Genomic DNA, 14,285 nt, shown 5'->3' on the forward strand with positions numbered 1-14,285 from the left:
TCCTAGATGTTATTATGGGATAGTAAAACTATTATGCTAAAAAACGTTATGCAAAAAGGATTATGATAATTAAAATTATGACAAAAACATTTATGCATTTTAAGAGAATCCCAAATTAATATTATGCTCACTCTAATAGTTTTGTAACTCTATGGTATATCACGCGAGGTGCGTTTCGTATCACAATTTGACGGTTTCACTTCGATAAATTATAATCTACCGAAAAATAATACGTTAAATTGTAAGCAATATGATACGATTCATATGATACATACCTTCATAAACAGCCTATAAAATACGTCCGACTACTGGGCAAAGGCCTTCCCTCAATCAACCGGAGGGGGAATTATAGCCTGGAAAGTGGGATAAGCAGATCGGGGAGCGGAATTTTATTTGCGGTATCAGAGCGGACTGACTTAGAAAGTCTATAGTTTTGTAATCACGATTTGTAACAGATTAAGAACAGGCCTGGCTGGCATATTGTCTTCGCGATATGAAATCAACTGTGTCGTTTCCTGGTTATTAGTCAAAGTGAGTCGAATCTTATAACAATTACTTACTATAGGTATTACAATGGCAGTTACAAAAATTTAAGGAAATGTGATTTCTAGTTAGGAATGAATGAGTCATTGAAATAAGACAATTGACTCAGATATTCAAGTTGATTGAGTTGTGGTTTTGCAGGCCCACACTCCCCAAAACAACTCTATAGTTGTTTTCGCGCTGTATAACTTTATAAATGATAATTAAGGTTGCCTGGCAGAAATTGCTGTTTAGCAATAAGGCCGCCTATTGTGCTTTTGTTTTATTCGTATGTTTATGTCCTTTATATATGTTCTTGTGCAATAAAGTATTATTGATTGAATTAACTATTTTCTCGGGTAGGTTCATCATTATTCAAAAATATAATATAATAAAGATATTTGGGTCAGATGTGTATAGAATAATGTTCCCTACTACCTATATTGCTTCTTTTTATTTTGATCAGAATGGGTGGGAATAATAATGGGTGGAAGACGTGTTGAGCCTGGGTGAAATAACAAGGGTCATCATTTATCCCAAAAACAAAGATAAATTCAAATAGGTTAAGGCCCGCGTTGGGATTCGAACCTGTAACCTCACAGTGAGTCTCGAGCGGTCTTTCAACTGGGCTACCCCACGGCTGTTGCTATGTAAGGCAATCTAGACACGCGGTAGCGTGTCAAGCCAAGTTCAAGAAACAGAACTGGCGAGCCCCGCACCGTTTGTGCAGCCAAGTCAGACCTTAGGCTACAATACATAATCTTATAAGAAGATATGACATGTTATAGGTACTGTTACTTATAAATAAATTTCAGGACTGACCATTGAACTTGGCACCCATTTAGATCTCACTTCATTTGTCGTTGAAGTCAACAACCAAGGCATTTATCATAATATTGAACTTGGCTCTCATTTCACATTTATGTTTTTGATTGGATAGATATTTACAAAAATAGAAGGGCGTGCGATTGGCGACTTCGATGTCCACACAAGAACTATAGAAAACTATGGTTGCATTTAATTTACAGTTTTCCGAAGGCGTAGACGTAGGTTGAGTCTTGTAGAAACGGGCCCTGGACGTAAACGATACATTATGTCAATTTATTACAACTTTTTGTTGCTTCTATAAAGTTTGCGGTTTACTGTGGGTGTCTTTAGCTTCGGTTTTCCATTTGTAGATCGACCGGAGCATAAAATACGCTTGTTGCCTGTATATGAGAAGACGCAAGATGATTGGTCACTTAATAAGACACGACGAATTTATAAACATCATAGAAGGGAAGCTACAAGGAACGAGAGGAAGGGGAAGACCAAGAAGACTTCACATGGAACAGATTAACCCTTTCACGGGCAGAGACCATGGGACATTGATGGCTCATAATAGGTAGTACGACACCTTGGAATCGATACGTCATTAGATGTTCTGTCCTTGAAAGTGTTAAAGAGAAGGCGAACGTCTTGTCTTATAAGGAGGTTAAGGAATTGGTCCGACAAGAGTGTGGCTCTTAAATTAGTGAAGATGGTGCCTCTATATGGCGTGGTAAAGAAGGTTTATATTGTTACTTGGCTGGTTACGCATAAGAGGGATGGTTTTGGGGTAAATGCTTTGATATGTACACATGAGGTGAATTCCTATGGGGCAACCGATCTCACGAGATCTTGTCTATTTTTTCGGGATCAATCCCGAAGCATAATATGATGAGATCCCATTCGAGTTTGACGGGATTGGGCGAATCTCCTTGAGATATACTTTTTGTTCAGATTATGCTGCTTTCCAAAGAAAACATAATTATTTAGTTAGTCAATTGGAGTGTGTATGAAGCAATTGATAAATGTTGAGGAAGCAAGAGAAGTGTGTCAGGATCGAAGCCTGCTTACCCCGGTGGGAAATAGGCGTGAGTTTATGTATGTATGTAGTAATATTGAAGAATGTTGTTTTTGTTTTCTTTCAAAAAAATATTTTGTTTTAATTATCTTCACTATCACAAACAAGCAATTTTCATCGTTTATGCCATCCTAAATTTTTCATTTTTTATTAACTAGATTTTTTTTACTTTTTTTTTATTTTCGGGATCTCGTCTAGTAACAGGATAGATATGATGAACTGTATAGTGATAGGTTACCAATACGACAAAATCACCAAGACAAGGTTACCAAGACAGTTAAAGGTACATTACCAAAACGCTATGCTCAAAATCGTGTTAGGTCATCAACAATAGTAAGCAGCATGACACAGCCTTAGTTAAATTTAACCCTCGACTAAACAGAGGATATCAGATGTGCGTTTTAGCTTTTTGTTTGATAAGGAACTTTCCATACTTAATATTCACCATCATAGACGCTATGCATAAAGAATATGGATTAGAAGTGCTAAGAAAGCTTAGCTAGAAAAAACTAATAAGCGACTCACCACTAAAAGTTTTTTATTTTCCAATAGGTGTCGGCGCTCACACCTATTTTTTTTCTATTCTCACTTCACACCTTTTGTGGGCAGTCTAATCCGTAACGAATGGTTCAAATCACGAATATGCACTGTATTGTTATGTTTTACACTTAGTATTTGGTTCACCTTACAATAAAGTACACTGAAGTTTGAAATTCAAACCTTAACGTCCACTGTTTACACGAAAGTATCAAGTTAAAGGGAATTTACTAATCAAATCAAATGTTACACACACTAGGAATAATACGAAAACATCGTTGCACTATTCGCGTTGAAAAAGCAAGTTTACTTGTTTTCCCGCCAAATGTTTTTATATTTTTCGCCGGCCGGCGCGCAGTGGCAAGGGACGCGCGTCCAACCGCGAGGAAAGCCGGTTCGACGCTGAGTTGTTTTATTTTGAGCCCGCGCGCTAGCCTCGAGGGCTACCACAAAAAAAAGGATGCATGTACTCTGGACCAAAACAAACCCTCTTGTGATGAAGGCAGTCGTTTTGGATTATAGAGGCACAGGATTGGATTGCTAGTTTGCTCTTTTTTCATTAGCAGTTAGAATAAAAACTGTAGTTAAAGCTTTTAATTTATTGACAGAGATAAAACGTTAATTTATCGACTATAGGGGTGGGCAGAGTTCAACTTACTAGATGACAATTTGCAGGCACCTCTTCTTCAACTTCTATCGTGTGGGTTGTTAGATAGATTACCAACCTCAGTAAGTTGGTCAGGGTTATTATTGAGCCGCCAAAGGCCCCTTACATGGCAGGTACCTAATCTTAGAGTAGGTACTAAAATAGACTAATAAAATATTTATAATGAATACCTATTAACTTAAGAAGTTTATGAAACTATAATTTACAATGCTACCTATTCTATACAACATACGCAACTATGCACTATTTCAAACGTTACCTTTTATACAATACAATACAAAAACTCTTTATTGCACTTAAATCACATTAGTATTATAATTAAATTGATAGTACAACAGGCGGCCTTATTCCTAAGGTAGCAATCTCTTCCAGGCAACCTTTAGGTATAGGATATGAATTTCATGAAAAGTGTAGCGGGATAGACAGTGCAAAATAAAAAAATGAAATGTTGAAAAATATAAGTACTTATAACTAATATAAACTATATTAAAAACTATACATAGATAATAATAAATAATGATTATAATAATATATAAATACGTAAATATATACATACATTACTATGGAAGAAAGGAAACAATGACAGTACTACCTACCTTATAAAGAAGATGTGAGAAGATTGGAGTAGAAAAGAAAAGCGTTATAAAGAGGAGAGAGAGCTGAGAAAGTGCTGCTTGACTAGCCCTTTTATACCATATACTTATTAAAATAGTTTATACTTACCCGCGTGTTATCGTTTGCTTCTTATCGTCTCGTAGGAAACCATTTCCATTTAAATTGACCATTGTCAATCGATTATATCCAGCGAAATGAAAAGAAAATTTACTTGGTTTATGATTTTATTTATATCTGTATTATTTATAATAGTACCTTTGCTTGTTTTACGAGATAAATACTTAACTTATTAGGTAGGTGTAGGTATCACAACTTTTTTATTATATTTACAAAACCTATAATATATAAATATATAAACCGGTACTATACTTACTAGTGTTGCCAGATTTTTTCTGTCGTAGAAAAAAAATGCGGGATTGTAAAACTTTTTAGGAGAAAAAATATTTTATTTTTATACTTTAAGTTAGAAACTAATTTACGAAGACAAAAATCTTATTCAAGTACCACATCGAAAAATTCCTAAAAGCAGGTCTGTTAGTTAGTCCCGCGCGAAACATTTAATTATACGCTAAAAATCACGTCTGGCAACACTGAAAGGCACTGAATACTGATTAGGCTTTTCGGCGGGAAACGGGAACGGGACAGTTGCTTTCTTCATTGAGTAATCTAAATAATAAATACGAAGTGGTGTTTTGTGGTTAATGATCGCATTAAGTTAGTCAGAAGACATTCGCGAGTGTTATTATATTGGAGTATTCAATGAACAAAGTGTATCTGCCTATTTTCGCTTCGTGCTGGGAAGCCGCTTCATAACTCAAAAGTTTATGCGGACTTTTGAGTTAATTCGTTTGGGGTTCGGAGTAGGAGTCTACTCCGAGGGTGGGGGCTTAGGTTTCATCATCATCATTCATCACCTTTCATCATTTCATTAATCATCAAGAAAAAAAATACGTAAGACATGGCTGTATGGGCATAGTTCCCTTTGCCTTACCCTTCGGGGAAAACCAAAACAAAAAAAAAAAAAATGAATACTGATTAGTATTTAGTAAAATGCAATGTGACATGTTATCTTTGAAGTAAAAATACGTAAGACATGGCTGTATGGGCATAGTTCACTTTGCCTTACCCTTCGGGGAAAACCAAAACAAAAAAAAATATATCTTTGAAGTATCGACTCTCAAGTCTCAATTTTCTCGACAATCTCAGGTGTTGAATCTTCTTTGAGCATCTCCGTCTCAATTTTCTCAACATCTTCTATGCTCAAATCTCCTTCGAATTTGCTCTTCTCAATATGCCCCCTTTTCAGGAACGGCTGGTGTAGTGCTGTGTACAGCTTCTTAGCTTTCGTAAGCCCGAAGCCAGGGCACTCGGCTAGTCTGCTCTCTGATGCTCTGATGATGTTCTCCAGAGTACCAAATGTGGTGACCAAAGTCATTGCATCTGTCTTGTTGACTGATCGAACCGACGTCAGAGCGTTTATTATCTGTGGAAATGTGTTCAATATAATCACAGATCAATACTATTGTATAATATATTTTTATTTTATTTAGGACAACAAACAGTCATAATACAGTACATGTTACAAATAAGCTTTCTGGAGTTGAAGAAAATACAAACCACGCGTTCAGCTGTTAAGCAGAATCCCGGTGGAGACATATCTTCGTGATTCTTCCGGACTTGCACCAATGAGTTATTAATTTATAAAAGATACATATGTCTGTTATCCATGAAATTAAAAGCTTAAACGAAGGAAAATCTTTACAGCGCCATCTATATTGTTTTTGTGGAATGTAGCTTGTAAAGTCCCTCATTGGGATATCATGAGGTTTAGTTATGTTGCTTAAGGGCAAAGCTAATGTTATTTCATAGATTGTCTTTTACTCTCCTCAATCACCCCAGCCCCGCAGTGGGACGTACATATTTTTTGTTACCTTAAATGGGTTTGCTCTTGGCCTCAGACTTGCCCGAACGCATTGACGACATAGGCTGTTTTTGTTTATGCTATTTGACTGGGCAAATTGGGTTAGGTGCCAAGTCACCCAATTAATATCAGTCAATCTTATGTCGACGGCCTTTGTGGTCCAGTGGTTGAAGAGCGTTGAACTTACGGTCCGGAGACCCCAGGTTCGAATCCCGGTGGGGACATGTCACAAAAATCACTTTGTTATTCCTAGTTTGGTTAGGACATTACAGGCTAATTACATGATTGTCCGAAAGTAAGATGATCCGTGCTTCGGAAGGCACGTTAAACCATTGGTCCCGGTTACTATTTACTGATGTAAGTATGTAGACATCACATGAGTCATGTCAGGGGCCTTTGGCGGCTCAATAATAACCCTGACACCAACCAACCAACCAACCGTCGTGTTGTGTGAGGTTGGAATACCAACATCATCAACCCACACGATAAGAAGAACCTTATGTCAATCCCATACATTATTACACTCTTGCTACTACCCCGATGCGACAGTTCGTGGAAAAAATACCAGACCCGAATCATTTTAAAAAAACGTTCCACAAATTGGCCCGCCCGGGAATCGAACGAGGAACCTTTAGGTACCGAGCAACTACCCAATTTAGGTAGATTTTCGACAGTTCCATAATGCTTATCGTACAAAACAATCTCCGTAGTCTAGTGGTTAGAGCATTCTGATCACGATCTGGAGGTCCGGGTTCGATTCCCGATGGGGACACTGTCGATAATTACTTTGTAAGATTGTTTTGTTTGGTTAGGATATTGCAGGTTGAATCACCTGGTTGTCCAAAAAAGTAAATAATTCCGTGCTTCAGAAGGCACGTTAAACCGTTGGTCCCGGGCCACTAGCCCCAATGCCTCCACCAACCCGCACTGGAGCGTCGTGGTGGAGTATGCTCTATACCCCACCGGTTGATTGAGGGGAGGCCTTTGCCCATCAGTGCGACGTATAGGCTGTTTATGTGTGTATCGTACAAAACATATCGTCAATCTTGACTAAATCATTCGGTGATTTGAACGTACATACTTAGTATTGAAATGTTTACATAAATACATTTATTTTTCGTAAGTTACATGACGATTACAATTTATCATAGAATTATCTATTTGTATGTAGTTTATGTTAACCAACAAACTAGCGCCATCTAGTAAATAATGTTGGAATTAACGTACTTCTTTCGTGACTCTACAAGATGGTACAAGGTTCTAAGTCGCGCATTGATTGCATTGAGTTAAAGTAATAATCCCGCTAGAGGGCATTTCTACTCTTAATTCAAAAATATTATAAGCTGCAAGGCTGGATTTGTCTAACTGTCGCGGCGATGGGTGAGAAGCGACAGAGATTTGATATACGATTTCCAGTCTCCAGGTCGCAGTTGCAGGTGTAGCGGCCACCCATGACCCAACCTGTCGCTCAAGGGGACTCATTACCCCCATGACTCCCCCTCTCCGGATGCAGAAGAAACTGCCTCCCATGTAATCTTGGAATACGCGGGAGTGACAGTACAACGCAACGGGTACAGTCATGAGCAATATAATGTACCCACTTTAGGACTCTGTCGCACTAACATATTTGCCATTTAGTGCGACTTACGGTTACATTTGTCAAAAAAGTTAATGTGACATGGTACCAAAGTGTAGACATATTAATGCTCGTGACCGTACTAATCCTCAAAGTAATGGGGTCGCTCCGCGAAGCCTGTGACGGCCCCAGGAGGCTTCTGAACTTCTGGAAGGAGTCTGGTTGGCTTATGTAGTCAACAACAGCACGCATAATGGACCACCATAAGAGTCTAAATGCGGAAATCAGCGCCCACTAACGTGACATATGGGTGAACTAGTGAAGAGAGTGAGAGTCATCCATTCTTCAAATTGGGCTACAATTGTAGCTATTAAGCCATTAATGGCTGTAGCATTTATGTACAGTCATGAGCAATGTATAATGTACCCACTTTAGGACTCTGTCGCACTAACATATTTGACATTTAGTGAGACTTACAGTTCAATTTGTCAAAAAAGTTAATATGACATGGTACCAAAGTGTATACATATTAATGCTCGTGACCGTATGTATGTAAATGTAAAAATACACTGACCTTCTGATGCGGGTCATTCTCAATTCTCTCCATGATACGGTCAGGAGGTTTGTTCTCATATATCTTGTAGTTCTCTATCACTTTAGCCGCTTCCTCGGGACTCCATGCCAACATGAGGGTCATGTCTGTCAGCAAGCAAATCCTGGTGAGGCTCTTCAGTGGAATGTGAGGATCTTTCAAGTCTATCTACAAACATTTACAAGGGTCTAGAGTAAAGTACTAATATTGAAAATGATAATACTTATTAATATTTTGTAAGCACACTAAAAGGCATACAGAATAGTTGACAAACCATATAAACCCCTTTGCAACCATGTTTTTAGAAATTAGCAACAGAATGAGGAGGCTTAATGGAATGGAATTATTCACATATTTTTTGTAATGAATGACTAATTACTATTAATGTGATGGATATAAGCACAATAATTATGAATTGTATAAGGTAATGTAATGCATTGTTTGAGGTTTAAGTGGTTATTATCATAATTAAAACACATAATACCGGGTTCTTACCGCGTTAAAATCAGGGATATGAGACTCCCGATATTTCAACACTGTTGTAAGTGCCATGATCACGGGATGACTGATGAAATTGAGTGGAGTAGGTAGATCCATAATTTCATCAGTCATACTGTGATCATAGCACTTGTAACAGTGCTGAAATATCCCTGAGTCTCATATCACTGATTTACACGCGGTAAGAACCCGGAGGAGGAGCTCGGTGGCGCAGCGGTAAACGCGCTCGATCTGCGATTGTTGAAGTTAAGCAACTTTCGCAAAGGCCGGTCATAGGATGGGTGACCACAAAAAAAAAGTTTTCACTCAAGCTCCTCCGTGCTTCGGAAGGCACGTTAAGCCGTTGGTCCCGGCTGCATTAGCAGTCGTTAATAACCATCAATCCGCACTGGGCCCGCGTGATGGTTTAAGGCCCGATCTCCCTATCCATCCATAGGGAAGGCCCGTGCCCCAGCAGTGGGGACGTTAATGGGCTGATGATGAAGAACCCGGTAGTATGTTTTAATAATGTAATGCATATTGATGACAAAAAATAACAAGCAATTTGCAACAAAATATGCATGTTGATAGCTGATAAAGTGGAACTTTTAAAGACTATATCCATTGACCATTTATGTACCATTTTTAAAGGCAAATAAGGAGTAGTAGATAGGTAGATGAAATACTTTTGTTCGAATCCTCACATAAAATAATGTGGCAACACTAGTTTTAAGTTTTTTATTACGACCACAAGATGGCGATTGCAAAACACTCTTTCCCTTCAACTCTTTGCGTAATCATTCAAAATGTACCTATAAAATATAATCCTATAAAATACAGTCCACTTTTAACTTCTATGTGCAATTTTATTCAAATTTACTCCAGCTCTGCACAACTTTATTGAGCACAATGGACAGAAAATACAGAGATAAGGACAACATATACAGAAAAGCACAACAGGACTTATTGCTGATGCAGCAATTATCATGTAGTAGTGTGGGGGTATACCAGATACCAACCTGAACCAATAAAACCCTTAGCTCATACTTCTTCCCCAGTTCTTTGAGCCTGTTATTGATGTAGTCAGGGTTCATATTATGGTACCTGACAGATATGAACAGTATACCAATAGTCTTGCCTATCTCGTAATCAGGGATTACATCATCATATTCCCAAGGTACGCTGGTTATAAACTTCAGCACTGGGTTGCCTCTCTGAAAAATTCATTGGAGATAGAAAAAAAATAGCAAATACATACATACAGATACATAAACTCACGCCTATTACCCAAAGGGGTAAGCAGAGACTAAGGAATTCCATTTGCTTTGATCCTTATATACTATTATCAGCGTCTTTGATACCAGCTTCCTTTCAAGACACATGATAGAAGAAGAAGACTGTTTTAGAATAATGCATCATCTTTAAGTCCATAAAGACATTTGCACTTTCCAATCTTTTAATGCACCTAGACAGGAGGGAGTATAATATTACACACTATTATAGAATATCACACACAGTATGTATGTATGTATTATAATAAATAAACGAAAGTAAAAAATCTGTTACAATGGTGTGCGAAGACTGCGAATGGTGGAAATATGGTAACTTCCCTATCAGATATATTAAACTTTACAAACCTGTTTCTGATTAACAAGCACGCAGTGAGTTTTGGAAGAAGTTGGTTTGCTTGCAGTTTCTTTTGATGTTCCTGTGGTGAAGAATAAAAATAGAACAAGTTTGATATTTAATGATGGCCATGCTATCCTATTCAAGTTCTTTTCCTTTTGTGTTCTATCCTCTCAGGTTCTAGTCAGGTTCTTATAACAGATAAAAAAAGTAAATTTTTGAAAAGGTTATAGGGAAATACTAATAATAAAATGTTTTAATATTAGAATAGGTTAGATACCTATATATAACTTAATAAGCCCATACCAGGTTGTGCACTTTCGTCTTCTACCTTAGGCTTTTTAGGAGATGTTGGCTCACTGATTTCAGCCAATAACTCATCAAAACCGTCTTCTAATTCCATTTTTTGCAACTTGTTTGATTGACCCGCAAAACCAAAACAAACACGAATTTTAAAATCTGCTGTCAAAATCAGCCGGTTGACTGCAATTGAACTAAATTAAGAGTAGGATACAAAACAGTTCTTTGTAAGCGACAACTCTTTCTAATTTATTTCTTGCTGAAAATAAAAAGACAAGAAAGCGCATGAGTCACGTTCGTTTAATAGTTAACAATAAGCTAACTATGAAATGAACACTCCAATAAAGTGACAGTTTAGTTTTGAAACTTAGTATTTCTTCTATTAAACTTTTGCCGTGCGTGACCATTCAATTAATTATGTACAGTTAGTAATTATTTTGTTCATACCCAAATAACTAACAAAGGAACAATATCTAAAATAATTATATTAGATCACGCTTTTCAATAGTGCTTTTTCGGAAATTCAATTTTCACCTTCTTAAAACTTGATATCAGCGTGATTTTATATTTGAACGCAACTAACCTTGAAACTTGTTTTTATTTTCGCTCTTTTATTTTCGTAATTTATTTTTGTGTAAAATACGACAATTATTTCCTTATGAAATGAGCTGACAATATAGTGGCAATGATTAAAAACCACCAGACAGGCACATCCAAACAGAATAATAATATATCGGCTTTCGAAGATGACGAGGTTTTTGAAGACTCGACAATTTTGGCCAATTTCAACAATTCTTCTTTTAAAGATACGTCTTCCAGGCCCTCTGAGAATAACAGGAATGATTCCCCCAACAGAAGTGGATTAAATGTCAGGTAAAGAAGCCGTGGAATATTTTTTAACGACTTAGAGATAACCCTTATAACATAACCATTGTTGTTAATCTGGAGGACATTTATTACAACACATACAACTATTAATTTACAGTGCTTTATGTTGCGATGAGGAAATTAGTGGCTATGACAAGTTGACCGGTGAGACATGGATTTATCCCATAAACTATCCACTGAGGGATTATCAGTTCAACATCATCAAGGCAGCTATTTTACAGAACACACTTGTAAGTAAATATTTGCACACATACGTATATAAAATAAATAAATTAAATACACGTTCGTAATTCCTAAGGGGGTGGATAGAGCTACAAGTAGTAAGTAGACGACTTGCAGTCATGCAATGCAGTGAAATCAAATGCATCAAATGCTTTATTGCACATAACAACTTGAATGTGAACTTGATTTAGTTATAAGATGGATCATATCCAGTCAAGTAATAGGTAATAATATTTTTTGGTCAATTTCTCCACAGGTAAGCCTGCCAACAGGTTTGGGCAAGACATTCATAGCAGCAGTAATAATGTACAACTTCTACCGTTGGTATCCGATTGGCAAGATTATATTCACGGCCCCTACTCGCCCACTCGTCGCACAGCAGATTGAAGCTTGCTATGACATTGTTGCTATACCACCTAGTGACACTGTGGAAATGACAGGTGAGATATACAATATTGTGTATATTGAAATATTCATTATAAAAACCAATAATTTAGTATACAATTCTTGTGGCTGTGTAAATATTCTTTTTTAAAGAAATTTAGAAGACTTGTGTTCATTAATAAGACTGTTAATTTTATGTATGTGGCCTTTCTTTTGTGTAGTCTTAGCGTCAAACCACATTGTGTCAGCACCTCATCGCACTTTCCTGTACTTCTGTCCTTTTCTTCTACTCAGAACCATCATTTGCTAGAGCGAGAGAGAGCTACCGCACGCGGCTGAGACAGCGAGGCGATAGTGTACGTAAGCGTGCGCTCGCTCTCTTTAGAGAAAAGGATAGAACTATAGACAAGTGCTATGAGGTGCTTCCAGGTGACGTTCAATCCTTAAGCTCTTATAACACGCGCGGCGCGACGGCGACAGTAAGCGCCCGCATGATTACTGTTTTAGTACAACTACTATCATGTCGCGGCGCGCAGGCGTCGCGCTAGCACCCTATCTGTGAAGTCTAGAACTAAGGCTGTCTAAAAGCTCTATTGATAAAGAGATTCTGCCTTTGATAGAACATACTTTGTATGATGTATAAAGATACTTATTTACCGCTACAACCTTTATTTTCTCTGGTAATATTAGTGGTTATGGACCGCATACTAGTTTTAGCAGAGAAAATATAACTTATAACAAAAATACAACAAATAGTAGATTTGTAGATTACAACAAATAGTTTTAACAAGAAATTTTCAATACATAAATATAAGCAGCCTATACATATTATGTCTGGAGGAGGTATAGAACACACTCCACCAAGTTGATTCACTATTGGGTTGGTTGAGGTGTGTTAAGGTTAATAGTCGGGACCAATTGCTTAAGATGCTTTCCATAGCACAGACAAGGAAGGATGTGCAATAACTACAGTTTTTTTTTTTTCATTAAAATGAGCAGAGGTTCTGTTGTTTATTTAGGAATTGGGTAGTTTCCTAGATCAAAGATAAATTATGAAATTCTGATTACTAAAAAAATGTCCTCTTTATTCTATTTAACTTATATATAAATTTTAATGAAGAAAAATGTAATAATAAGTGCGATATTTTGTCACGTTTTTATATGACACCACAGGTGTTTCATGTTTTTAGGTTTAGTAAAAAGTAACTGATATGACTACTTGGAAACCCTATTCTCATCCTTGTATTGTTGGCCACAGGTCACATGCAAGTAGCAACACGTAAGACCCACTGGCAAACTAAGCGAGTGTTCTTCGCGACCCCACAAGTAATCTACAATGACATCAAGTCCGGTATCTGTCCGGGAGAGAAGATCCGTTGTCTAGTCATCGACGAGGCGCACCGAGCAAGGGGAAACTACGCATATTGCCAGATTATAAGCACATTGACTGATATGGGACATAATACTTATAGAGTGCTTGCGTTGTCTGCTACCCCAGGGAGCAAAGTTGATGATGTTGTCAATGTAAGTACAGTTTATTCACAAAAGCTCACAACTATTATATCTCACGTTCAGCTGCTTGTCTTCCCGGGCATGTCGTAAAAACCGACAGAGGGATTGCGTCCTCTAACATGATGGACTAATGTTATGGGCGATAGGCTGATCCCTTATCACCATAAGGTTCATCATATCCATCTTAGGACTTCGTATCAACAGTGGCTGCAAGTTGTCTTTGATTACTTGTGGCTCTGCCCACCCCATTTGGGATTACGGGCGTGAGTTTATGTATGTATGTGTATTATATCTCAGTTGTAGCCAAAGATACATCCATCGCAAGATAAACTAAGTACCCACACCTCACCAAGCTTCCTAGACCAATGTCTTCTTCTTATCGTGTGGGTTGTGAGGTGGAATACCAGCCTCATCAACCCTAGTGTCAGGGTTATTATTGAGCCGACAAAGACCCCTGACATGGCTCATGTAACGATTGCTCACTTACATCAGTAAGTAGTAACCAAGACCAACAGCTCAACGTGCCTTCCGAAGCACGGATCATCATACTTTCGGACAATC

At 37.6% G+C, this 14,285-nt stretch overlaps 3 protein-coding genes across 3 annotated transcripts in view; 1 reads left to right on the forward strand and 2 right to left on the reverse strand.

Moving 5' to 3' along the window:
• The window catches only part of LOC126369329 (uncharacterized), a 202,899-nt gene extending 199,567 nt beyond the window's left edge, over positions 1-3,332 (reverse strand). Inside the window, exon 1 of the mRNA XM_050013657.1 lies at positions 2,933-3,332. The gene's annotated coding sequence lies outside the window, so the exon portion shown is untranslated. The remainder of the gene's footprint in view (positions 1-2,932) is intronic.
• A 1,100-nt stretch (positions 3,333-4,432) lies between these two features.
• On the reverse strand, positions 4,433-10,860 carry LOC126369343 (DNA excision repair protein ERCC-1). Its single transcript, XM_050013694.1, has 5 exons — positions 10,725-10,860; positions 10,430-10,500; positions 9,812-10,006; positions 8,298-8,483; positions 4,433-5,709 (listed from the first exon to the last, which is right to left on the reverse strand). Exons 1-5 carry the CDS (start codon positions 10,819-10,821, stop codon positions 5,404-5,406), a joined length of 855 nt encoding a protein of 284 aa, XP_049869651.1. The 5' UTR covers positions 10,822-10,860; the 3' UTR covers positions 4,433-5,403.
• A 440-nt stretch (positions 10,861-11,300) lies between these two features.
• The window catches only part of LOC126369328 (Fanconi anemia group M protein), a 33,988-nt gene continuing 31,003 nt past the window's right edge, over positions 11,301-14,285 (forward strand). Inside the window, exons 1-4 of the mRNA XM_050013656.1 lie at positions 11,301-11,591; positions 11,704-11,836; positions 12,085-12,268; positions 13,471-13,736. Coding sequence (XP_049869613.1) covers positions 11,404-11,591; positions 11,704-11,836; positions 12,085-12,268; positions 13,471-13,736 — 771 coding nt within the window. The 5' untranslated portion in view covers positions 11,301-11,403. The remainder of the gene's footprint in view (positions 11,592-11,703; positions 11,837-12,084; positions 12,269-13,470; positions 13,737-14,285) is intronic.

The sequence above is a fragment of the Pectinophora gossypiella genome, chromosome 9 (assembly GCF_024362695.1).
Source record: "Pectinophora gossypiella chromosome 9, ilPecGoss1.1, whole genome shotgun sequence".
Classification (NCBI taxonomy): domain Eukaryota; kingdom Metazoa; phylum Arthropoda; class Insecta; order Lepidoptera; family Gelechiidae; genus Pectinophora; species Pectinophora gossypiella.